The 24,253-nt window shown below is 52.6% G+C and overlaps 2 protein-coding genes across 10 annotated transcripts; both read left to right on the plus strand.

The window, feature by feature from the left end:
- The first annotated feature begins 515 nt into the window (after positions 1-515).
- Mymx (myomixer, myoblast fusion factor) lies at positions 516-1,712 on the plus strand. Its single transcript, XM_028766749.1, has 2 exons — positions 516-666; positions 1,022-1,712. Exon 2 carries the CDS (start codon positions 1,036-1,038, stop codon positions 1,288-1,290), a length of 255 nt encoding a protein of 84 aa, XP_028622582.1. The 5' UTR covers positions 516-666; positions 1,022-1,035; the 3' UTR covers positions 1,291-1,712.
- Positions 1,713-3,140: 1,428 nt separating this feature from the next.
- Slc29a1 (solute carrier family 29 member 1 (Augustine blood group)) lies at positions 3,141-18,071 on the plus strand. 9 transcript variants are annotated; one of them, XM_028766674.1, is made up of 14 exons: positions 3,141-3,158; positions 9,276-9,376; positions 10,448-10,527; positions 12,494-12,575; positions 12,706-12,908; positions 13,008-13,147; positions 13,288-13,422; positions 13,525-13,622; positions 13,755-13,833; positions 14,442-14,539; positions 15,098-15,206; positions 15,466-15,554; positions 17,079-17,290; positions 17,515-18,071. In XM_028766674.1, exons 3-14 carry the CDS (start codon positions 10,499-10,501, stop codon positions 17,624-17,626), a joined length of 1,386 nt encoding a protein of 461 aa, XP_028622507.1. In that variant the 5' UTR covers positions 3,141-3,158; positions 9,276-9,376; positions 10,448-10,498; the 3' UTR covers positions 17,627-18,071. The 9 variants fall into 9 exon arrangements, with proteins under 9 accessions (XP_028622507.1, XP_028622505.1, XP_028622508.1 ...); XM_028766672.1 differs by lacking the exon at positions 3,141-3,158 and adding an exon at positions 6,323-6,394; XM_028766675.1 differs by lacking the exon at positions 3,141-3,158 and adding an exon at positions 6,884-6,998 and having other exon boundaries at positions 10,445-10,527; positions 13,755-13,827.
- The last annotated feature ends 6,182 nt before the right edge of the window (positions 18,072-24,253 follow it).

The following is a 24,253-nucleotide window of genomic DNA, read 5'->3' on the forward strand; positions in this document are numbered from 1 at the left end:
ACAGTCTTGAACTGTTCGTTCTTGTGTCCCTGAGTAGGCATACAATCCAGCTCTATGTAACTGTGCTCAGTTGCAACAAAAACTATGTTTCCCATCCTCCCACAAAGGGCCCAGCAGAGACTCTGTAGGTCCTGGCTGGCTTGGCCACTGGAGTGGTACAGGTTGGGGGGGGTGTGTGCGCGGGGGGGGGGGGAGGGTGTTAGGAAACAAGTCTGAGCACAGTTTAGCTTCATCTAAGATGTCAAACACATGCTGTCCTCTTCTGCGATTCCTCCAGCTCTACTTCCAAAGGTAACACTTGAGGTGACTGGATCCCAGAAGAGTCCACATGCTTCAGGTCACAAAACTAGAAAGTACAGCCCAACGCTGAGGTCTGCCCTCACCCCACCCCATGGGGAACTCCTGCACACGGCCCCTCCTTTCTTCTCCTCCTAAGACGGAAAGAGGGAGCAGCTGGACCGCATATACCGGGTGCCAGAACACAGCTGTTCCCTCTTTGTCCCCCCACACACACACACCCAAGCGAGCTGAGCCGGGTGGAGGCTGAGGGGGGTGGGGCTCCCCCCTGCCGTCCAGTGTTGCTGGAACCACCGCAGGCAAATGCATCCTGAAGTTGATTCTGAGCAGTTCTGACTGGTGAGAGCTGCCAAGGACGGGTTAGAGCTGGTGAGAGGGAGAGCAAGGACTGAAGGCTTCGGGTCAGAGTATGCAAAGGGAGGGAGGAAGGGAGGGATGAAAGGAAGTGGGTACTGGAACCGGCACGCGGTAGGCCCCAACTTCAGTCCCCACCACTCTCCAGCCCCGGGCTCCGGTCCCATCCGTGGTAACAGTGAGTGAATCCCCCTGAGCCAGCTCTCATTCCAGAAAAAAAAGAGCTCCTCCAAAGTAAAATTAATCCATGAGTTGAAAGCCAGCAGGGGGAATGCAGAGGTATAAGCTGAAGGGAGGACTCCGCACCCCCCGCTTTGCCAGGTGAGGTGGGTGCCGGAGGTACAGTCTAGAACCTGGGTTCCCTTTGCAGGTCCCGGTCCTGCCATGCCCGTTCCACTGCTCCCGTTGGTGCTTCGATCGCTGCTATCCCGCCTGCTGCTGCCTGTTGCCCGCCTGGCCCGCCAGCACCTCCTACCCTTGCTGCGCCGGCTGGCCCGCCGACTGAGCTCCCAAGACATGAGAGAGGCTCTGCTAAGCTGTGTGCTGTTCGTCCTCAGCCAGCAACAGCCACCGGATTCTGGAGAGGCCTCCAGAGTGGATCACTCCCAGAGGAAGGCGAGATTGGGCCCCCAGAAGTGAGGCCATAGGTCCTGGAAACAGCAAACGTCTATCAAAGTACTCTGGGAGCGGGTTAGTCCAGGCATCCGCACAGACTGCAGAATGCCCAGTGGGCGAGAGCAGTCGGGACTGCGTGCTGGAGGGTTCTGACCCGAACAGCTCCCACTCCCCTAGCACCTAGCAGACTACAGATTGTGTTGGTTATCCTTCCTCTCTGCAGCTCCCTCCGCCTTATCTCTGGCCTCCAGGGTGGACCTGCAAATGGAGGTGTCGAGGTCAGTAAAGAGCTGCTGTTTAACTTAGACTCAAGACAATTTAGCTAAGAGGCGGTATTTAAACCCAAACTGTCCAGTCTACCTTAAAATAATAATAATATCTTGCTTCCCTTTACTTTCAAAGCTTAGTATGTAGCAAGTTAGTCAATAAATGACAGTGTGTTGTTATTGGTGCTGGTGGTTTGTTTTTGAGACTGTTTTATGTATGCCAGTCTGGCCTCGGACTCCTGAGAACTGAGAATGAATGATCTCGAACTTCTGATCTCTGTGACTTTACTTCAAAGGTGTTGGTGTTCCAGGCATCCACCACATCCAAGCCTAGTTTGGGTGGCACTAGGGATTGAACCCAGAACTGTATCCACGCTAGGCGAGCGCTCTACCAGTTGAGTTAATTCCAGGCCCTGTGTTGGATGACTGGGGTGTCTCGGAAAATCTCACCACCCCCACTCTCGCCTATCTCTGGGTTATCTGTGGGAAGCTGGAGAAGGGACAGAGGTGAAGACATTGGCAACACTTCCTTTGGGTAACTTGTTCCATCTGTCCCTCAGTCCTCACAAACTCCGAGTTGTTTGGAATTATGTAACTTCGTTTAGAATGTCCCACTGCGGGCCCCGCCATGGCTTAGATCTGTGTCGCAGGAAGGCTAGCTGGCTGACGGCAGGAAAATTGATCCCTGGCGTGCTCTGGAGACATCTCAGCTAGAGGTAATAGGATAAAGGAGATTGGTCAGCAGGGCAGTAGGCTGGGAAGTGGGGACATGCATGACCTTTAGGGACGTCTTATTACCCTCGAAGAAATAAGAAATCACCCAAAATTTCACTACTTGGGGCTGGCTGGAGAGATGACTCAGCAGTTAAGAGGACTAGCTGCTCTTCCAGAGGACTTGAGGTCCGTTTCCAGCATCCACGTGGCAGCTCACAACCCCCTAGAAGCCCAGTTCCACACTCCCCTCTGCCTCTAAGGCCACCAGGCCTGACACAGACTCAGGCAAAACATCCATACACATAAAAAAATATTTTTTAAAAATTTCTTACTCCTCAGCTGAGTGAGCGCTTTTGTGTACGCACGCGTGGGTGGGCATCGAGTACTACGATTCTCTGGATAATTTGATTACGATTCCCACGCAATAAATCCTTCCAGGAGTGACTTCGGCTGTAGGATAAGAAAGGCATAGTAAGGAATACTGGCCCCTGTCAAGGAATCCATACAGGTTCCTACAGACAGAAACTTGAGGCTGGGAAAGCGTGACATCTGAGCTGAGCCGCCCCTCCCCCTCTACCTCCCAGGCCCTGGAGAACTTTTCCGTCCTCCCGGTGACCCAGCTGTTCCTACAGAGTCCTCAGAATCTAGAGCATGTACGACCCGTGGGGACAGGTGGATTAAAAGCAGTCCCACCTTTCCTACTACGTCCCTTCTCAGTCCCACGGCCCCTCCCACTGGGCCTCCTTCGTGCCACCCGGTGTCCCCGGATCTCTACTCCTCGGCAGCGCGGGGCGGGGCAGGCAGCGGCCGCAGAGCGCGAGGCTAGCGAGCTATCGTCGGTGACGGCTACGCTCTCGAGCCCTGTGCCAGAGACTGGCCGGCTCCGGCCTTGGCCTTGGCCTTGGCCCCCAGGTGAGGAGGTCGAGAGATGGCTGGGGTCCCACGACCTGGGAATTTTCATTCTCCCCTGTCCAGCCTCCCCACCCCCACCCCTACCCCAGGTCCAGTCTCAGTAGATGCAATGGGGCACCGATGGGGACTGAATGGTTCTGATGGTGCCCAACAGGCCCTTTGAAAAGGAGGATTTGGCCCTCGGAGTACAAATATGTCGCCTCAAGAAGAAGGATTTTTTTTTTTTTCTGAGAGTTTGTAGGCCCATAATTGGATAGTTGTTTAAGCTCTGGGACACTTAAAATTGTCCCCTGGGTCAGAGAAGACTTACCTGCCAACCAGAGGGTTAGGAGACACATCGGAGAAATTTGGCTAGAAGCCTAGGCTTAGACAGAACGAACAAAGTCTTCTTGAACCCTGACCTAGTATCCACCCTGTGTACACATCTGTCTTTATTTGAAAATTTTATACTGGGCATAGGGAAGACTAGATCGATTGGTTCAGTTCTCTCAGAGCCTAGGTATGTATGTATATATGAATGTATGTACATATATTCATATTTTTTTCCCCAAAGCTGAGATGCCACTTATAATCCCATCACTAGGAAGGCAAGGGAGAGGACAAACGGTTAGAACTCCTATGTTACAAAACAGGCCAGGCTAGCGGCACAGGCCTTTGATTTTAGCAATCCTAAAGCAGAGACAGGCAGATCTGTGTGAGCTACAGGCCAGTCTGGTCTGCCTAGGGAATTCCAGACCAGCCAGAGCTCAGTGGTTATGAGTGACTACTGTTTTTGGCGAGGACCTGGATTGGGTCCCAGTACCCACATCAGGCAGCTCACAACAGCCTACACGTCCAGTTCCAAGGGGTCCAAGACCCCCCAGGCCTCACGTACACGTGCATCAGGGTGGTGTAAACACACAATTCATAATCTTGAAAAAAACAAACCAATGTGGGTGGTCCCTAAGGAACTGCAGCCAAAGGTAGTTTTCTGGCCTCTACACACACACACAGACACACACCACACACCATACACACCACACACACACACCACACACACACACACACCATACACACACACTCACACACACCACACACACACACACCACACACACACTACACACACACTCACACACCATGCACACACACACACCATACACACCACACTTACACACACCACACACACACCATACACACACACACACCACACACACACCATACACACACACAACACACACACTCATACCACACTCACACATACCACACACACACCATACACACACACCACACACACACTCATACCACACTCACACACACCACACACACATACATACCACACACACACTCACACACACCACACACACACACACACACACACAGGGGGGAGAGGGAGAGAGTTTGATCTTGTATTAATTATGGAGTCCTTCCACTAATGTATTTATTTTTTTAACAACGGCATTAGGCTGAGGAACTAGCTCAATGGCTAGAGCATATCTCTAGCATGTTCCAGGCCCTGAACTTGACCCCAGTGTCCTAAAACAAACAAGAGCAAAACAAAGACAAGAAAACCCACATTGCCTTAAAACTCCTCTTCATTGATGACTCCTTTGGGTGTCCCCTTAAATTCAGCACATTGGGCAAGTGTTTCCCTGGGTTTTCCCTAGTTCCTTTTCTGCCGCAAGGCCACAAAGATTTAATCACTAACAACAGAGAACTTGAGACATGGCTTGTGACAACCCTCCCATCTCCCCAACCCTCACCCCCCGCCCCAACCCGGAGCAAACACTGTTGCAGCAAACACAGATGACTGTGGCTAACAGCAGAGAGAACAGGCCTGGAGAGAGAGAGGGCTATGAGTGTTGTGGAAGCAAATCTACCTTCTAAAGAGGGAGAGGCAGAAATGACAGTCCCAACTGAGGTGGGGGACAAGACATAAAAGTAAGCATCAGGTCAGGTAGACCAGCCCTCCTGACTTAACCTTAGGGAGAGGGAGAGGGGAGCCATGATAGGAGGAGAAAAGTTAAAACAAAAACAAAAACAAACAAAACCTGGCCTAAGAATCTGCCCAGGCCCAGGCTTGTGTGAGCTGGGTTCCCAGGGCTGTCCAGCAGAGGGCTCTGGCACCAGCAACTGGCTAAGGCTGCCTGGGGTGTGGGTGCTGGCTGAAGCCCAGGCAAGGAGCTTGCCAGAAGGGCTGATCTCCAATAATAACAGGCCTGGCTGTGGCCATCTGCATAGATGGCCAGGTCCCAGTGGGCGTAAGGAAAGGAACCAGCCTTCCCCAGTCTGGCTGGGACCCTCTCCACTTCTTCCGTCCATGTCCAGTTTGCTTTGCATACAAGGGCTCCCAGCCTGGCCATGCCTAGTGGATCTCTCCCACAGCTGTGCCAGCTACGGATGGCTACAGGGTCAGACCTGGGAAGGGGAAGAGGGGGTGAGGCTGGGGCCCAACAGACAAAGGGAGGCGAAGGCAGGGAGAGACAGAGACTGGACAAACAGGGTAGGGATCTGGCGTTGTGGACAGACATAAGGCTACTCCTAAGCCATGGGATAGTGCCCAGAAAAATACCACCCAAGCCCGACTTCCTGCCCTCTGTTTGCTTAGTGCTAGTGGGGAGATGTGTCATCTCTGTGGGAGCAGGAAGGCTGTATACACCCCCACCAGAGCAGCTTGAGAGAACCCACTGTCCTACAGAGTCAGCTACCTCCTAAGGGCCCAGTCGTTCTCTGGGGAGGACGAGTGCACCTTTTCCCTGTGAAGTTAGTACTGGTAATTGTTAATTAGTTCCAATGTTTTCTCTGGGGCACGGGGCTCTTCAGGGAGCTGGGCTGATGCAGGCAGTCTGAATGGGATGTTCTTGCCTCAGGACCCTCCCCAACTTCTGGGTTATGTACAGTAGGGAGTGCTACTGTAGGAGCTTCCAATACCCCAGCCGTGGGGGGTATGGATGGTACGGGGTTCAGCAAGGCTGCTACCCATGAGGGTTATCTTGGGATGGGACAGTGAAATGCTGGCTAGGATAAAGAGATGTGCAGGATATGAAGCCTTTCTTCCTGGCTCCTCTTTCTCCGGTCGCCGGCTGTGTTTCAGTTTTTCTTAGAGGCCTCAGGGCTGTCCCCTATGCAAAGAGCCTTCAAGGCAAAGTTATAGGGGGAGGGAAGAGGGGAAATGATGTTTGTGTGGTGTGCGAGTCTGAGGGTTGGAGAGAGAAAACAAACACCTCCTGCGTCCGGGTTCCTGAACAATCAAATCTGAGGTATCCCACCAGGATAGTGGGTGGAAAGTCTTCTTGAAGGGAAGAGGAGGAGTGGAAAGAAAAAAAAAAAGGATGTATTAGAAGGGTGTGTGTGTGTGAGGGGGTGCTAGCAGTGAAACCATGGAGTGTGAATAATGGCGTGGGCGGGGTTCGGAGAGGGATAACGGAACACCTGAGGTGGAGCGTGGCTGTGGGGGCGTCTGGGCCTGGGTGAGCAGAGGGCCTGTCTGTGCAAGAGTCCCTTGGAACGTGTAGGAGTTAGGAGCGCAGGCCCAGCGCAGAAATTAGGGGTACCCTGTGTGGGGCCCGTGCCCCACTCCCATGCTTGCGTGTCCGGGTGACAGTTGGGAAGGGTCCAAAGACGTGCTTGCCATCGAAGCCAGCAGCCCTGGTGGCCCTAGGCGCAGGGTCTCTGGGGCTGGGAGCCAGTGATCTGTCGAGGGGGCGGCGTGGAGCCCGGGGGCGGGGCTGTCGCCGGGAGGAGGTGGCTCGCACGGGCCCGGGGCGGGCCCAGCAGAAGGCGGGTTTGAAAGCGCTCGGGCGGGCGCGGGAAGCGCTGGCCGGGCGCGCAGATTTCTCCGCCGGAGGTGTCCTTCTCCAGCAGGTGCTCCTAGGACCCGGGTGGGACGTGCTGGGGACTCTGGGGCAGAGAGTGGCGTGTCCGGCCTGCCACGAGGGCAAGGGAGGCTCGGCCTGCCAGCTCCGAGGCCGCGACAGGGACTTTGGGGTGCGGCCCCCACGCGGCGCGTGCAGAGCAGCGCAGCACGTGGCTCGTAGGGGCCTGGCTCTGGGTAGGGGGATGATCCTTTTGTGGGGACCAGGGCGGAGCCGGGCCCGAGACAGCCTGGCTTCTGGGCCTGAAAGGGACTGTCGCTATGTTGACTTCCGCAGAGGGTCGGCGAGTGGGTGGTTCAACGCTACAGCTCCTGTGTGAGCTGGAGAGAGGGACCGCGTTGTCTTCTGCCCCGAGGCAGGAGGATGGGGAATGCGGTAATACAGATGGACTTAACGGAGCTAGCTGCCCATTTACTGACTAAACTCCTGTCCCTGGCCTCCCTTTCCTGGGCGCGTCCTCATTTACTCAACGCGGAGAGTGAACGAGTGACAAGATAAGGACATGCACACCCAGGCTCCCGGTGGATGAAGGCTTGCTCCACCCCTGCACCTTATACCCTTTTCGGGTCTTCTTTCCAACCCTGTGCGGCGAGGCAGCCCCCTCTACTTGATTAACCCTCCTTCTCTGGCTTGTCCTGCCTGTGTGAGCTTTGCATACAATAATATCTGCGCGATGGAACGGTTGTGAGGTGCCATGGATCTGAAACTAACGTTCTGTGGGAGAATGACCTGAATCTCTCAACTTGTCTTAACCCTTTAATTGGACCACTGTTGCCCTCTTCCTGGAAGTCTGCATGAGTAGCTGAGGAGCCTTATTAATTTCGCCTTCCCCACCTGGGAAGGGATCTAGAATAATCGGTACATTGAGTATTGATGCTGTTTTCCCCCTCACCAGCTCTGCGGGCTTTCTCAAATGATGTAACCTTTTTTTTTTTTTAATCTCTCTCTCTTTTTTTGTTTTTTGTTTTTTTGTTTGTTTGTTTTTTGTTTTTCGAGACAGGGTTTCTCTGTGTAGCCCTGGCTGTCCTGGTTCTCACTCTGTAGACCAGGCTGGCCTCGAACTCAGAAATCCGCCTGCCTCAGCCTCCCAAGTGCTGGGATTAAAGTCGTGTGCCACCACTGCCCCGTGCAATGTAACTTTTTTAAACCTCAATTGGCCCCTCTGTTTAGTAGAAACCGATCCCTGCTTCTAGGCAGCTGGCAAAGGGGCGTCTGCAGATTTCAAGTAAAGATTCTGATGTAGCAAAAACTATGCTGAGAAACGGAACTGTGTGAGAGTCGTTGGGACCCTAGGACGCAGGAAGGCCTCAGATGGGTGGCTGCTTTCAGGGCCTCCCCATCTCTGCAGGTCAAGGCATGGTTGAACCGATACCAGAGGCCCTGAATCGCTGCTATCAGATCCCCTGTGGGACAAAAGCAAAGGGGCTAGGCAGCCAATGGAATGTTTGGATGTGGGCGGGACCCAGGGGCTGCCTGTGGCTTTAAGTGGTGCCCAGGGATGGGGTGGGGATTGTTGCAAGGGGAGAAGTGTGTGTGTATATGTGTGTGTGTGTGTGTGTGTGTGTAAACACTTATCCAAGCTTAGGCCCGGTTTATGATAGGAGAGTTAGCCCTCTCTCTGGCTTGCGGCTACATTCCCTTTTGCTGGTGTACGGAAGAAGTGTGGCGTGTGTGCTGAGGGTCTGCTAGGTTCTGATGGGGGTCCCCTGAATCCTCAGGCTCTCCCCAGCCCCAGCAGAACCCTCTTGTCCTAGATAAATAGCGTTGCTACTGCTTACCGCTCTGTCCCCAGTGCCTGGGCGGGTGCTTGGCTGACTGGCAGAGACCCTCAGTAAATACTACCTGAAACCAACAGCAGGAGCCTTCTGCCTCCGTCTGGAGGTGTGTGGCTTTGCTGTCCAGGACTGAGGGAAAGGAAGACCTTTGGCCAGTCTGGGTTTCACCCACAGAAGAGTAGAAAAGTGGTTGTAGGGCCTCATGGTGACCAGCTGTGGCAATTGTCTGGGTGGGCGGGGCCTGAAGTTCTAGCTGCACCTGCCAGCTGACCTGGCTGCCACAGGCTTAGCTCCCCTGCTGAGCCTGCTGCTTCTGTTGTCTTATCTCTCAGCTACATACAGGGTGGCCTTTATCTCTCAGCTTCTCTGGTACTTCCAGCTTCTGCGGCTTCTGAGCTTGTGAGACCCCACTGAATGGGGGCCCCTGGAGGCCTAAGGGATTCTCTCTGATAAGCCTTTGCCAACTTTTTCCACTCTGGACCCTCACCCAGGACCCAGCCTTCTGCCCGAGCCTGAGCTAGGACCCCCTCCTGGGGAACGCCCAGGTACCTTCGACTCTCACCCACCTGTCAACATCGAGCCTACAAATTCGGTGAGTGATGAGGAGCTGGAGCTTGCCCTAGACAAAGAAATAGCAGTCTGAGGGGGGGTGCCTGTGGGGGTGTGCCTTGCATATTCTGAGCCTGCTTCCCTACAGGACTAGCCCACTGGTGCTGTGTTATCTGCCCTTTGTGAGTGGGGCATGGAGCGGGATGTTGAGAGTGATGTTAGGAACTTTGGAGCACGATGCTAGCCTGTGCCTTACCTTTCCAAATTTCCCTTCAGAGCCACTGTCAGAAACGGGAAGAGGATAGTTAGTGGCCTGAGACTGAGAAAGGAACTGGGGGGGTGGGGGGGTAGTGGGAAAGAAAGGAACGTTCTGGGACTTGGGGTCAAGGGAAGGAACTCACTGTGGAGAAGGCCATGTCCCTCCCACAATTATGAAATATATTCTTGGAGAACTCAGGAAGCCCCTGGGCAGCAGTTGGAAAGGCTTAGATGCTGGCTCCAGCATCGCCTGGAGGGAGTCCCAATTACTCTAGGAAGCAGTCTGCAAAGGCCTTCCCTGCCACAGCCTTGATTGGGTGATGGGGTGGGGGCACCCTGGAGGGAGAGTGCAGGCTCGCAGCAGGCCTCAGGAGACCTGGGTTCCTGCGGGTTGCTGTCTTAAGCTTTCTCCCTCTCTTTCCCCTTTGCCTGCTCTGTCCTCTCTCTGTGTCCACTGTCATCACTGTCCCTGACCCCTTTCATCTCTTCTCTGACTTCTTCGACTGTCTTTCCCTGCCTCTCAGTCGTGCGTCCTCCTCCTCTCTTGCTCCTCGGCCTTTGGTTTCCCAAGCTTATAAACTGCTTCTGCCGCTGGATAAAAATAGCGGTGGCGGCGGTGGCAGCGGCCAGGCTGGCAGCCAGGTGCAGCCCAATCAGGCAGAGAGACGACAGGAAGGGCTTCCTGGGGCCAAAGGCCAGAAGGGGCTGAGTTGAGTGGTCCTGGGTCTACAGAGGCTCATAGGGTAGCTTCCCTTGCCTGTTCTGAGTCCAGCCCTCCCCTCAAGAGTCTGAGACAGGCCTGGGGCAGTGTGGAAGCAGAGCCAGACAGAGCTCAATATTCCTTTACCCCCAGCAGGAGCCAGAGGGAGGGAGCTGCCAGCCAGGCACAGCCGAGAACACTGGAGCCATGACAACCAGTCACCAGCCTCAGGACAGGTACTGGATGGCCAAGGGGTGTGGCAGGAGGGGTGGTTGCGGGGAGGGGAGCTGGTCTGGGAATCTAGGGAGTGAGTCTCTAGGGTAAGTGTGGGAGGGAGCTGCGCTCTTTGGGACTTGAGGGTACCTCAGGACTAACTGTGTTCCCAGTCTGGAGGTTCTGAGTCAGGTCTGCATGGGCTAGGGTGAGGAACACGCCTTGGCTGGGTGCTGGCTAGTGTGCCCGCAGGGCTAGGTGGGCAGCAGGCCCCTGTTGGAGTGTGTCAGTGTTTCCACTGTTACTGCACAGCTAGACAGAGGCTTCCAGCTCCTCCTGGCTTCCAGCTCCTCCTGCCGTCACTGTGGGGAGACACTTGGCCGCTTCCCTCATTCCAGAGCACATCTGGCAGGACCACCCTAGTCCCTGGAGGTTGCCCTGGGGCCTCTGCCTCTTTTGACCTCAGCCGACTCTGGTCTTTGGCCTGACTCTTCTAGCCTTCTCTCTCTGGAGCCTGTGATCTTCCCCAGGCTAGTTAAGGTTGGGATTGTGTGTTAGGATGGGGGAAGAGCTTGAGTCAAGTCCTCCAGAGGGGAGGCTTGTGGAAGTTTATGAAGCCACGCTGCACTCTTTCCAGATGGCCTCTCTGTCCTGTGGGTCCCTCACCACTCCCCTGCCCACCATTTCCCTCTTGTGTCAAAGGCTATGTAACGACCCTTTCTGACTGGGGAGTTAGCTTCATCTTTCTGGGACCGTTTCTCCACCTGTAAAGTCTGGTGAGAATATCAGCCTTCCGCGACTGCTTTCTGAGGGGAAGCATTGTCATTGTAGACTCCAGCTTCCTGCCTCCTTTCCTTCCCAGGCTGCCTGGTGCCCTGGCCTTGCCCCTCAACAGTTTACCCATTTCGTTGCTTCCTGGCTCGATAGTTCTTCTCTGAGCTCCTGTCCTGTATAGCCTTCCCTTGGAGTTTTACCTTCCATTTGAGCCTTCGAATCAAGCCTTAAACATCTTGACCTCAAGGGAATTGGATGAGGAGGGCTTTGAAGGCTGTGGCGGCCATGGCTTAGACTGGCGAACTCGGGTACTCTTCTGGCTGGCCCATTTAAGGCTTGCAAGAGGCCTGCCCCACTGAGTTGGGTGTCCTCGCTACCATCTCTGTGAAGTCTGTAGATGCTGGTTAAGGGGAAGGCATTTTACCAGGTCTAGGCAACTGTAACGGAAGAGGACTAGGGTTGCTAAGCTGGACAGGCAAAGACTGTCCAGAGTCATGCTCAGAACCAGATGGCTTCCATAAGCCCTAGTCTATCTGCCCTGCCCTGCCCTAGGTAGTTTGGACTACAAAACTTGTTCTGTCTACTTAGGAAAAAAGGAAAATCTATAGCTCTCTACTTCCCAGTCCCCAAACCCCCCCACCCCCCAGGCACCCAGCCCATCTGACCCACTGAGTCTAGAATTGTCTGGGTGTTTTTGACCTCAGAGTTCTTCAGGGGACTGGAGTCCCCACTTAGCTTAGTTGCTTCCAGCTGGCGGGCTGTGGCTGTGGCTTGTGTTCTCTCCTTCACCCAATCTCCTTTAGCTGAGGTTCCAAAGCCATCTCTGGATGTGTGGGTCACACTGCTTCCCAGCTCACTAGGCCCCCCTAAACCTTCTAGGACTTGAGAACCAAGGGTCTGTCTCCCGTGTCATTTAAAACTGCCATCGGTTGAGTTCAAGGCCAGCCTGGTCTACAGAGTGAGTTCCAGGACAGCCAGGGCTACACAGAGAAACCCTGTCTTGAAAAACCAAAAACAAAACAAAACAAAACAAAAAAACTGCCATCCCATCGGCCCTTTTCCTTACAGCCTGTTCTGTACTCAGGGCCTACACATCACCTCACACCTCTGCAGAAGGGCACCTATGCGGCGTGGATACACACAGCTAGGATAGCTGGGAAGATGGGGAGGGAGGGAAGGTGGGCTGACCAATCATTTTGCTTTTTTCCTACGTAGGTATAAGGCAGTATGGCTTATCTTCTTTGTGCTGGGCCTGGGGACGCTGCTTCCCTGGAATTTTTTTATGACAGCAACCAAGGTGAGGTTGGAGTGGGGGCAAGCACTCGGTCCCAGAGGATGTGTCCCCTAGGCTTTCAAGGCCTGGTTCTGTGCCTCTGAGGACAGAGAGGGACAGAGGTCCCAACACTCAACCTCTGTAAACCCCACAGTATTTCACAAGCCGCCTGGACGTGTCCCAGAATTTGTCCTTGGTCACTGACCAATCATGTGAAAGCACCAAGACCTTGGCTAACCACACAGTGCCCTTGCCAACCCGGAGCTCGCTCAGTGCCATCTTCAACAATGTCATGACCCTGTGTGCCATGTTACCCTTGTTGATCTTCACCTGCCTCACCTCATTCCTGCATCAGAGGTGAGCCTCCCCATCCCCAATGCCCAGCCAGCTCCGGCTTCCTCAGCCCCGGGCTGACCCTTCCCGACCCCCACCACCATCCCCCTGCCTCTCTCCTAGGGTCTCTCAGTCTGTCCGGATCTTGGGCAGCCTGGTGGCTATCCTGCTGGTGTTCCTCGTCACTGCCGCCCTGGTGAAGGTGGAGATAGATGCTCTGTCTTTCTTCGTCATCACCATGATCAAGATTGTGCTCATTAATTGTAATTGCGGGATGACGGGTGGGCAGCCCTGGGCCTGGGTTGAGAGCTGGGGCAGAGAACAGGGTGGGCGTGGCTCAGGTCAGAGCTCCCTGGGAGTCCTGACTGCTGCTGACAAGCTCGCTATCTTCACTCCTCCCCAGCATTCGGTGCCATTTTGCAAGCCAGCCTTTTCGGTCTAGCAGGCGTCCTGCCGGCCAACTACACAGCCCCCATCATGAGTGGCCAGGGCCTGGCTGGCTTCTTCACCTCTGTCGCCATGATTTGCGCCATTGCCAGTGAGTCCGACCACGCCCACTGCCCTGCTTGCAGGTTGTGGGGAGGCAGGTGGGATGTTTTGGAGGGATGGCGTGTATCTGAGCTTGTCCACTGTGCGCCAGGTGGTTCGGAGCTGTCAGAAAGCGCCTTTGGCTATTTCATCACAGCCTGTGCAGTTGTCGTTTTGGCCATAGTGTGCTACCTGGCTCTGCCTCGGACGGTGAGCAAATGGGGGGCGTTGGGGAGGCCTCAGGGTTTCAAAGCAGGGGTGTCCTAAAACTAAACCATGGCAAGCTGGAATACTGGCGCTGCTGCCCCTGACTCTACTTCTCCCATGTCCCTCGCTGAACAGGAATTCTATCGCCATTACCTGCAGCTCAACCTGGCGGGGCCTGCAGAGCCGGAGACCAAGATGGATCTCATCAGTAAAGGTCTTAATTACTAAAGGAAGTCTGGTAGGGCAGTATGATGGGGGATAGCTGGGGGCATGTCGTGTTAATTGGCAGCTAGGTGCCAAAGGAGGACACAGCGACCATGAGCAGGTAGGGAGAGGGTAAAAGAGGGATGATAGCACAGAGACCTCAGGGGGTCTCCGCCTATCGCTTGGTTGGTAAGAGTGGGTGCACAAAGCCCTGAGTTTGATTCCTGCACTGGGCAAGGTGGTACACATGTAACCTTAGCATTTGGGAAGGAGAGGCAGGAGGATCGGATTCAAGGTCATCCTTGGCTGTACAGTGAGTTCAAGGCCAGCCTGACCTACATAAAATCTTGATGGGTTAAAAAGGGAAACTTGGATTACCCTGAATGTCTCAGGCATTTGGACAGAGGTTAGCGGTTTCAGAGGGAAGGGAGAATATCAGGAGCCTCCTGGGGGAAGGGGAGCCCCCAGGGGCTCGAGTCAAGGGCATGTAGGTCTATGGGTTATTACAGTATAACTATGGACCAGCCAGTTAAGATAGGTGCCACCTCCTGCTCATTCTACCTGTTGTTCTGTCTTCCCTAAAACTTAAAGATCCTTTTACAACCTCTCACCTGACAGGAGAGGAGCCAAGAGGAGGAAGAGAGGACTCTGGGGTGCCAGGCCCCAACTCTCCACCCACCAACAGAAGCCAGTCTATCAAAGACATACTTAAGAGTGTACGTGGGCCCAGGGTGTCCTGCCTACCCTTCTTTACCCTTCTTTCTCCGTTTGCTGTGTTTACCTTATACCACCTCCCTTTCTGACCTTAGACTGGGCTTTTTCCTGTCTTCTTCTTTTTTTTTTTTTTGGTTTTTCGAGACAGGGTTTCTTTGTGTAGTTCTGGCTGTCCTGGAACTCACTCTGTAGACCAGGCTGGTCTCGAACTCAGAAATCCGCCTGCCTCTGCCTCCCAAGTGCTTTTCCTGTCTTCTTATGAATGTTCTCTGTATGTGTGTGTGTATGATTTTATTTATTTATTTATTTATTTATTTATTTATTTATTGGTTTTTTTCAAGAACATGGTCTTGGTGTAGCCCTGGTTGTCCTTGAACTTACTCTGTAGTAGACCAGGCTGGCCTTGAACTCAGAGATCAGCCTGCCTCTGCCTCCTGAGTGCTGGGATTAAAAAGGGGTATGCCACCAGTGTCTGGCTCTTTTGTCTTTTGTACACAAAGCCATAACAACCCAGGGCCCTGGATGAATCTCTTTTCTCTCTCTCTCTTCTCTCTCTCCAGATCTGGGTCCCAGCTCTGTCTGTCTGCTTCATCTTCACAGTCACCATTGGGTTGTTTCCTGCTGTGACTGCTGAGGTGGAATCCAGCATCGAAGGCCCAAGTCCCTGGAGTAAGTGTGTCCCCGTTCCCCTCCACCCCCAACCCCGCTCCCCCTCCCACCACACGCTTCCTTCCCGGGACAGATTCACCCAGAGTCTATAGCAGAATCAAGGGTGGAGTACCGGCCACCTGGGGACGCTTCTGCCCAGCTGGCTCTACATGGGCCTACTTGACACCCTGCCATTGGCTGGAAGCATCTCTTCTGATACAGAATGAGGAGGCAGAGGCCCAGAGAGGGCCAGGTGCTAAGTCTTAAGTCTCTCTCCTAGAAAGTTCCTACTTCATTCCTGTGGCCTGCTTCTTGAATTTCAATGTCTTTGACTGGCTGGGCCGGAGCCTCACCGCTGTTTGCATGTGGGTAAGTAGAGTGTAGGCTGTGGGACCTGTGGGGTTCAAGTGTCCAGCTGAGGCCAAGAGGGAGCCCCAAGAAAGTATGGTGGGGCTGCAGTGTGACTGTGTGATAGAGGGCTTGCCTACCATGCATGACCCCTGGGTCCAGTCTATAAAACTGCAGAACTGTAAGAAGGGAAAATAGGTTAAAGGGGTGTGTGTGTGTATGTGTGTGTGTGTGTGTGTGTGTAGATGGCTCAGCACTGGCTGCTTTTCCAGAGGTTCTGAGTTCAATTCCCAGCAACCACATAGTGGCTCACAACCATCTGTAGTGGGATCTGATGCCCTCTTCTGGTGTGTCTGAAGATGGTGACAATGTACTCATTTAAAAAAAAAAAAAAAATAAAACCTGCAAGAAGGGGAAAATACAGTGTAAAGAGAGCTATCCTTTTCAAATCTACTCATAACTTATGTGTAACTGTGTACACAGTCATTCATTTGTGTATCAAGGTAGGGTTTCTGTGTGTTGCTATCTGGGCATTTACTCTGTAGACCAGGCTGGCCTCGAACTCAATCTGTTACTCCCTGCTTCCCAAGTGCATGTGCCGCTATGACCCAGCTAAAGTTTTTAAGTTATGTGTGTGAGAGGGTGTGTGCGTGTGAATGCAGTGCCTGCAGAGGCCAGAAGAGGGCATCAGATCCCCTGGAGTTAAGAGGAGACTGCGAGATACTAGAAGCTAGACCTGGGTCTTCTGCAAGAGCAGAACTCTTAACTACTGAGCCATCTTTAGCCCGAGGGTGCAGTTCTTGGGTGTGTATGTGCGTGTCCCCCACCTGGATCAAAGGATACCTTCCACTACTTGGCAGTGATGCTTACCTAGCATATCCACGAAGCCCTGAGTTTAACCCACAGCACCTCACAAGTACAGTAGCACACACCTGAAATCCCAGCACGTGGGAGCTGGAAACAGGAGGGTCAGGAGTTCGAGGTCATTCTTGGCTGTATAGTGAGCTTGAGGCCCACCTGGGATACATGAGAACTTGTCTTTAAAACAAGAAAAATTTCTAATCCCAGCACTTGCAGGCGGATTTCTGAGTTTGAAGCCAGCCTGGCCTACAGAGTGAGTTCTAGGACAGCCAGGGCTACACAGAGAAACCCTGTCTTGAAAAACTTTTTTTAAAGAAAAGGTGTGGAGGGGGAGGGGCTAGAGTGATGGCTCAGAGGTTAAGAGCACTGGCTGCTCTTCAGAGGTCCTGAGTTAAAGTCCCAGCAACCACATGGTGGCTTAAAACCATCTAGAATGAGATCTGGTGCCCTCTTCTGGTCTGCAGGTGTACATGCAGACAGAGTGCTGTATAAATAATAATCTTTAAAATTTAAAATAAATCTTTAAAAGAAGAAAAATAAAAAATTGCTATCCCATAGGCACCACTGTAACCCTTGCAATCAGCACCCTCAAAAGGTACCCAGGCCTAGAGGTTTTATCCAAGTCCCTAGGGGCCCCAAGGAGATCCAGACTGACATGCGCTGAAGCTTTGCCTGTTCTCACAGCCTGGTCAGAATAGCCGCTGGTTGCCGGTTTTGGTAGCCTCAAGGATTGTGTTTATTCCCCTGCTGATGCTCTGTAACGTGAAGCCGCGCCACTGCGGAGTGCCGCGGCACCACCACATCTTTAAGCATGACTCCTGGTTCATCACCTTCATGGCTGCCTTTGCCTTCTCCAACGGCTACCTCGCCAGCCTCTGCATGTGCTTCGGGCCCAAGTAAGTGGGGCCACGGGGGAATTTGGTGACATCGGGCAGGACATAGAGGGAGATGGCAGTAGGAGGGGCATGGAGGTGAGGTCTGGCTAATGTGCTTGTGGGAGCTGTGTGGGAGAGGCTCGAGGGAGGGTGGAGGATGGTCCCAAGACGCTGGGTTTGGGAGTTAAAGTATTCGGGCAGGGCTGGGCTTGGCTTGCCTCAGGTTACCCTGCTTTTCCTTTTAGGAAAGTCAAACCAGCTGAGGCGGAGACAGCAGGAAACATCATGTCCTTCTTCCTGTGTCTGGGCCTGGCTCTGGGAGCTGTATTGTCCTTCTTGTTAAGGGCACTTGTGTGACCCTGTGGTGACAGAAGAATTACACTGCCTGCTTCCTGCGCACTTCCGTCCCTGCCAGAGATGAGCAGGGGTCCAGAGGGGCCACTCTTTTAGCCGACATCTGCTTTCTTCTGGACCGTGCTGGGCCCAGATGTCCAGGAACCAGGGAGGGAGCCTCTGCAGATGGACTTGGGACTGGGGGTCAGAACGGCAGGGGAGCAGTGGTCTGACTGATCCCCGCTTAAGTCAAGCACAAGAGACTCCAGGGCCAAGAGAGATCTGTCTGTCTGCCTATCACAAGGATGGGGTGGAGATGGGCGGCTGACTGGTGTATCATGTGATCTGATATCCCCTGCCCTTCTTCTGTGCCTGTTCCATGTCATTTTACTGCCTTTTTTATACTGACAGAAACCAGGTGCCTTCAGAGGCCATCTGATTAAATAAACATTTTTTTTTTTCCTCCATAGCTCTGTGCATCCTCCCATTGTTTAACTCCTTGGAGAGGAGAGACGACTGGCAGCCTGAGTCTAGGTTTCTGCATGACTTAAGGCTGGGCCTGGGCGTAAGGGGAGGATGGAATCCTTTAGTCTCAGAGGGGCTGCAGCGCCCCCTGCTGGGACCACAGGGAAGGGACAGGCCTGGAGGTAAGACACCTCGCCCAGACTATGGCCCAGATTTAGAAAGATTAATTTTCTGGAGAACGGATGTAGTCTGAATGTTCTTCACAATCCATATGTACCTGAAGAGGGCCTTGAACCGCTTCCCCCGCCTTTGCCTCTTAAGTGCTGGTATCGCAGCTGTGTACCCCCATGTCCTGAGTCTAGGAATCAAGTCCAGGGCTTTGTGCATGCTAGGCAAGTGTTCTGCTGGCTGAGCTATGCCCCAGCCCCGCTTTCTCATTTCAAAGGCCTGGAAATGGAGGCAGCTTTGTCTTCACGGCTACTTTACCCTCCCCCCACCGATGCTGTCCTCAGCCCCTGGAATGAACTCTGCCAAACTGGCCAGCACCACCCCCAGCTCCTGGCCATACTCCCACATCCCTGGGCAGGAAAAGGCTGAGGCCCGGGTTCTCCCTTACCTTGGCTCCAGGCCCTGACACCAAAGCCCAGGCTGCCAGACTTCCTGGAGAACAACAGGGCTTATGTGTCCTCATGTTGGCGTTGGACCTTCCTGCTCCCAAGACTTACTGTGGTCTGAGGAAGAGTGTTACGGGATGGGAGACTCGGCGGAGGAGACTCGACGCCCAGGATTGACTAAGTTGAGACAAGGGAAACGCACCCCCCCCCCCCACCCCCTACCCCAGCCCAGGGAGGCTTCTCAAGCTTTTCCCAGGAAGGCAGAAGCTTTTGCCCCCTGCCCCTCCCCCGAGGCTGCTGGCTCTCCGGTCCTTTACCAGCCGATGGTACAGAGTTGGCCCGACTGTTAGGACTTCCTTTTTCACAGAAATTTCATTTAAACCAGCGGTTCTCAAACTTCCTAATGCTTCGGCCCTTTAGTGCCATTCCCCATGTGGTGAGCCCCAGCCATAACATGATTTCTGCTGCTGATTCATAACCGATTCTGCTGCTGTCATGAATCTTTGTATAAATACCTGTTTTCCAACGGTCTCGGGTGACCCCTGTGGAAGGGTCCTTAAACCCCCGCCCAAAAGGATCACAATCCACAGGGTGAGAACTGATTTAAACAAAGGCGTCAGACCTCCGTGGTAGTGGTGGTTGTTTATGCTTTGCTTTTTGGTTTATTTGTTGAGACAGTTTCTTTCTAGCCTTGGCTGTCCTGGAACTCTATAGACCAGGCTGGCCTTAAACTCAGAGATCCACCTGCCCCTGCTTCTTGAGTGCTGGGATTTAAAGGTGTGTACCACCACGGTTTGGGTTGTTTTCAATTCTTCCATTTTTTTTTTTTTAAATTCATGTGCATTGGTGTTTTTGCTTACTTGTATGTCTGTGTGAGCCGGTCTGATCCTCTGGAACTGGAGTTAAAGACAGTTGGGAGCTGCCATGTGGTTCCTGGGAACTGAACCCAGGACTCCTGGAAGAGCAGCCAATGCTCTTAACCACTGAGCCATCCATCCCTCCACCCTCCAGCTGCTTGTTCTCAGTGCTTACTGAGGCCAAGCTTATTGGTGGATTGGAGGTTCAATGTATCATTGTACCGAGCACTGATGTCCAGGACTAGTTTGCCAAAACTACATACATGCCCGAGCAGTGGTAGCTCACACCTTTAATGCCAGCACTTGAGAGGCAGAGGCAGGCAGATCTGTGAGTTCGAGGCTGTTCTGGTGGTCTACAGAGTGAGTTCCAGGACAGCCAGGGTAATACAGAAAAACTATGTTTCAAACAACCAAACCAACCAACACACACACACACACACACACACACACAAAACGTCAGCATAACAAAAACCTGAGCCATTAGAAATGACCTTCCTGTGCTATCTGGTTCAAACCGCCTGCTCCCTAGCTATAAGGCAAGCTAAAAATTACAAACAAGTCTCTCCTCCTTGCCCTTAGCTCTACTGACTGACTTCCTCCTTGTACTGAAACTCCGAGAGGCTTAGCGGCTTTCTTCCTCTGCACTAGGAGCCTCCGGGGAACCGAGTAACCTACTTGCAGGCTGTCTCCTGGGTTCCCTCTAATCCACCCCACGTGTGGCCACAAGAAACTAGTGGGAGTGTAGTTACTCATTTTTTTCTAAAGCTTTATTATCTGTATGAGTACACTGTTGCTATCTTCAGACACACCAGAAGAGGGCATCAGATCCCATTACAGATGGTTGTGAACCACCATGTGGTTTCCTGGAATTGAACTCAGGACCTCTGGAAGAGCACTAGGTGCTCTCACTGCTGAGCCATCTCTCCAGTCTCTCCCTCCCTTTTTTTCGTTTTGAGACAGTTTTTCTGTGTAGCCCTGACTGTCTTAGAACTTGCTCTGTAGAAATCCTCCTGCCTCTGCCTCCTGAGCGCTGGGATGTAAGGTGTGCACCACTGCTACCCTTCCTGTAATTACTTTTTTTTTTTTTTTTTTACTGGACGATGAGACGAGGTCTTAGCTTTTCAGAAGAGTGTTCAAGATTCAGCAAGATGGCTGTGCATCCTAGCTGGCCTGATACTCAGTATAGCTAGCCTCCACAGGGCTAGGATTGAGGCATGGCACCATCACAAGGGAACTTTTGTGCAGCAGTTACAATGGGCGTCTCTCCCTGAGATCTGCACCTACTTCCCCAAAGTTTCCTGATGTTTGACCAGCCACCATTGACTTGCGAAATTCTCTTCCCCTTCTGCACCATGGGGTATTTGCAATGTGACTTATCTCTTGTCACACTTTTTTTGAGCTGAAAGTGCTGTTCCTGGCCCTTAGGGGTGAGCTGAAGATATTCATGAGCATGTGACACCTTTACACCATCTTATGCTCTACCCAGCTATGTGGCGGCATTCATTGTTCGTGTCCTTGACTGTCAGTAGGCTCTCAACCTCAGCACTGACCTGAATGGGTATTGGAGGGAGGCATTTATGATTCTGCCAACAGTCTTTTCTTTTCTTTTCTTTTTTTTTTGTTTTTTTGTTTTTGTTTTTTTTCAAGACAGGGTTTCTCTGCATAGCCCTGGCTGTCCTGGAACTCACTCTGTAGACCAGGCTGGCCTCGAACTCAGAAATCCGCCTGCCTCTGCCTCCCAAGTGCTGGGATTAAAGGCGTGTGCCACCACCGCCCGACCTGCCACCAGTGTTGTTGTTTGCATGTATATCTAGTTGTGAGCTGCCATGTGGATCCTGGGAATTGAACCCAGGTCCTCTGGAGGAGGAGCCAGTGCTTGTAACCACGGAGATCTCGCTCCAGCCTCCCCCACTCCAAAGTCTTCTAATGCAGTCTTATGCCTGAGTAACAACGCTGATGGCTTCTGACCACAGGCAAGCTCTGTAGGCAACGCCACCTTGAGGGTCAAGGGCATCAGGAGCCACTGCTGGTCACTTCCGCTTCCTGGGAGCAATGGAGGCTTGAACAAGGGTCTGTCAGGTACCCTTCCTTCTACGACATTGTACGTCACTTCCTGACATTTCCGTTCAAAGCAGTCTATTCCGCTTCTGTCTTCTGAATGGCTGCCACTGACAAGTCCCTTTACAGTGTGGGTCAAAGTGGTGGTGATTGCAGCGCTCCCCCATGTGGTCATAATCCATCACTGCAATTGAGCAGACCGGAAATCGCAAGGATGTTTGCTTTTTTTTGGGTGTTTACATGAGAAGACTAGTAAATTCTACCTTTGTTTAAAAACCTGATTTAGGTATAGAAAGGAGGAAATGGGAGAATCTGGATAAAGGTAAGTGGAGAGACAGGAGAACCTCAATTCTCACCAAAACTAAATTGTTCTTAGAATTAAGTTGATAGCAACTCAGAATGGATGTGAGCAGATAGCTGTGCTGTCTGGCCAGACAGACAAACAGGAAAGAATGACGGCAGGAAGTTGGCCAGAAGACCTGATGTCACAGCCAGGCTGGCAGTCTAGGCAGGCCCCTGGGGACTGTTGAGTTCCTAGGGTAGGAATGGCCAGAGTACTGATCACCCTAACCCAATGCTCTAAGGCTTGCAGCCCACGCTTACTATGTTTATTTTCAGGGTGTATCCATCCAGCCCTCTACCTCTCTGGCAGTCCTGAGGACCTGTGGCTTCCTGGCTCCTAGCTGTGGGGAAATTCGAGACAGCAGCAACCCCCTCCTTGGCCTTTGCCTTTGGCTTGAATTCAGATTCATAGAGTTATATGTCTTGGGCTCAGCTATTCAAACCTGGAGATGTCAGCCAGTCTCTGTGGCTCTGGTTCCTCACCAGGGAATGGTCACATCAGGAGAGACCTGCTAAGCAAATTATAAGCATGTGTCTAGAGTTGGTACAGGGTAAGAAGATAAGAGTCTTAGTGCTGCAAGGTCCCCTGGTAACCAGGGTGAGTGTAAGCATCCCGGGGTGGCCTACCTAAGCTACTTGCTCCCCTCCCCCACACCTCTAGGCTCTGGGAGCTTGAGAACCAAGCCATACTTGCCCACTTACCGTTTCCAGTGTGTACTACTACTTGGGTTCTTGCTGTTAGTCAGTCAGCTAGGAAGCACAAGACCTTGGGGACAGGATGCATGCTGAGTTTGGGGGAGGGGCTGCTGGAGCTGAGCAAAGTATGTGATGTCACAGGTTCCTAGCCCGCCCCACCCCACCTCAATGGGAGAACCTTCCCCACTTGCGTGTGGGGAAGTCAGACCGGGAGAATCTACTCCACCACACCTTGTGGCCAGGTCACCTTAAACCAGGTACTTAAGGTCTCAGAGTCTCCCATGAGTAACGCAGGGAAGGTAACAACAAGTGGAGAGCCACTGAGATCCTAAATGACAGAGATGCTTTTATCCACTGGCCCAACACTTAGGTACATTTGTCTCGAAGCTCGCCCGGTAGCTACAGACTGGGACTTCTCACAGTGCCTGGTTTATTCTGGAATAGAAAAGCAGAAAGGTTAAAAGATGAAAAAGGATTCTGTAGCCAGGTATGGTGGTGAAGACCTTTCATCCTAGGACTCAGGAGGCAGAGGCAGGGTGATCTCTGTGAGTTTGAGGCCAGCCTGGTTTAACAGTGAGTTCAAGGACAGCCAAGGAAGGCTACACAGTGAAACCCCGTCTCAAAACAAAAACAAAATAACAACAAAAAGATCTATCTGTAAACTACAAAGCACTAGAGGAATCTTTTAATCTCCCCACCCACCCTCGAGGCAGGAAAGTTCTCAGGAAAAGGGACAAACCCCTGGAACATTCCAAAAGCCTGTCCATCCACATACCCAGGGATCCCAGGCCTGGCACTGGGATTTCTCGGCATTTGTAGTGAAAGCTTGAGTCTTGATGTGTACCTCTGCCACCCAGTCCCATAGCTGAGGACACAGGCACAGAGCACAGCACACAGCTCAGAAATCCAGTCAGCTGAGACCCATGAGCTGAAAGGAGTTGCCAGTGCCTGGGGCAGGCCAGGAGGCAGGCAGAACCTTAGGTAGGTTGTGTGTATGATGCCAGCCCGCTCCTCCCCTGACCAGTCAGCTCCAGAATAAATTCCATTCAGGCTACTCTTTAGCTTCCCCTGAAAGGGCTGGGAGCACTGGAGGAGGTCAAGTCTGAGAGGACCGTGAGATAGAAGAGAAGGCAGGCTGGTTAGTTAGTTAGACACCTGAGAGACACTGGTTGTTGGAACACGGAAAAATGATCATGAGTGGGTTAATAGGGCACACTAATGAGGCCCCATTTACATTTTGAGAATAGGGTAGGTCACAAATTCTTTCCCTTTTATAGCCATATCACCCTTAGCGATTCTCTTCTTGCCCATAACTTTAGCTATCAGCCTGGTTAGGCCTGGGTCTTCCATCCAAGTCTGGTCTGGGTCTCTCCCACATATCCCTCTGTCTGCTGGACAGCTGGTTTGGTTTTGTTGTTTTTAAGATTTGCTTATTATGTATACAGTGTCCTGCCTGCATGTATGCCTTTAGGCCAGAAGAGGGCACCAGATCGCATTACAGATGGTCATGAGCCACTATACGGTTGCTGGGAATTGAACTCAGGACCTCTGGAGGAGCAGACAGTGCTCTTAACCTTTGAGCCATCTCTCTAGCCCTGGACAGTTGTCCTCAATACCCA

The sequence above is a fragment of the Grammomys surdaster genome, unplaced genomic scaffold (genome assembly GCF_004785775.1).
Source record: "Grammomys surdaster isolate TR1022 unplaced genomic scaffold, NIH_TR_1.0 169, whole genome shotgun sequence".
In the NCBI taxonomy this organism is placed as follows: Eukaryota; Metazoa; Chordata; class Mammalia; order Rodentia; family Muridae; genus Grammomys; species Grammomys surdaster.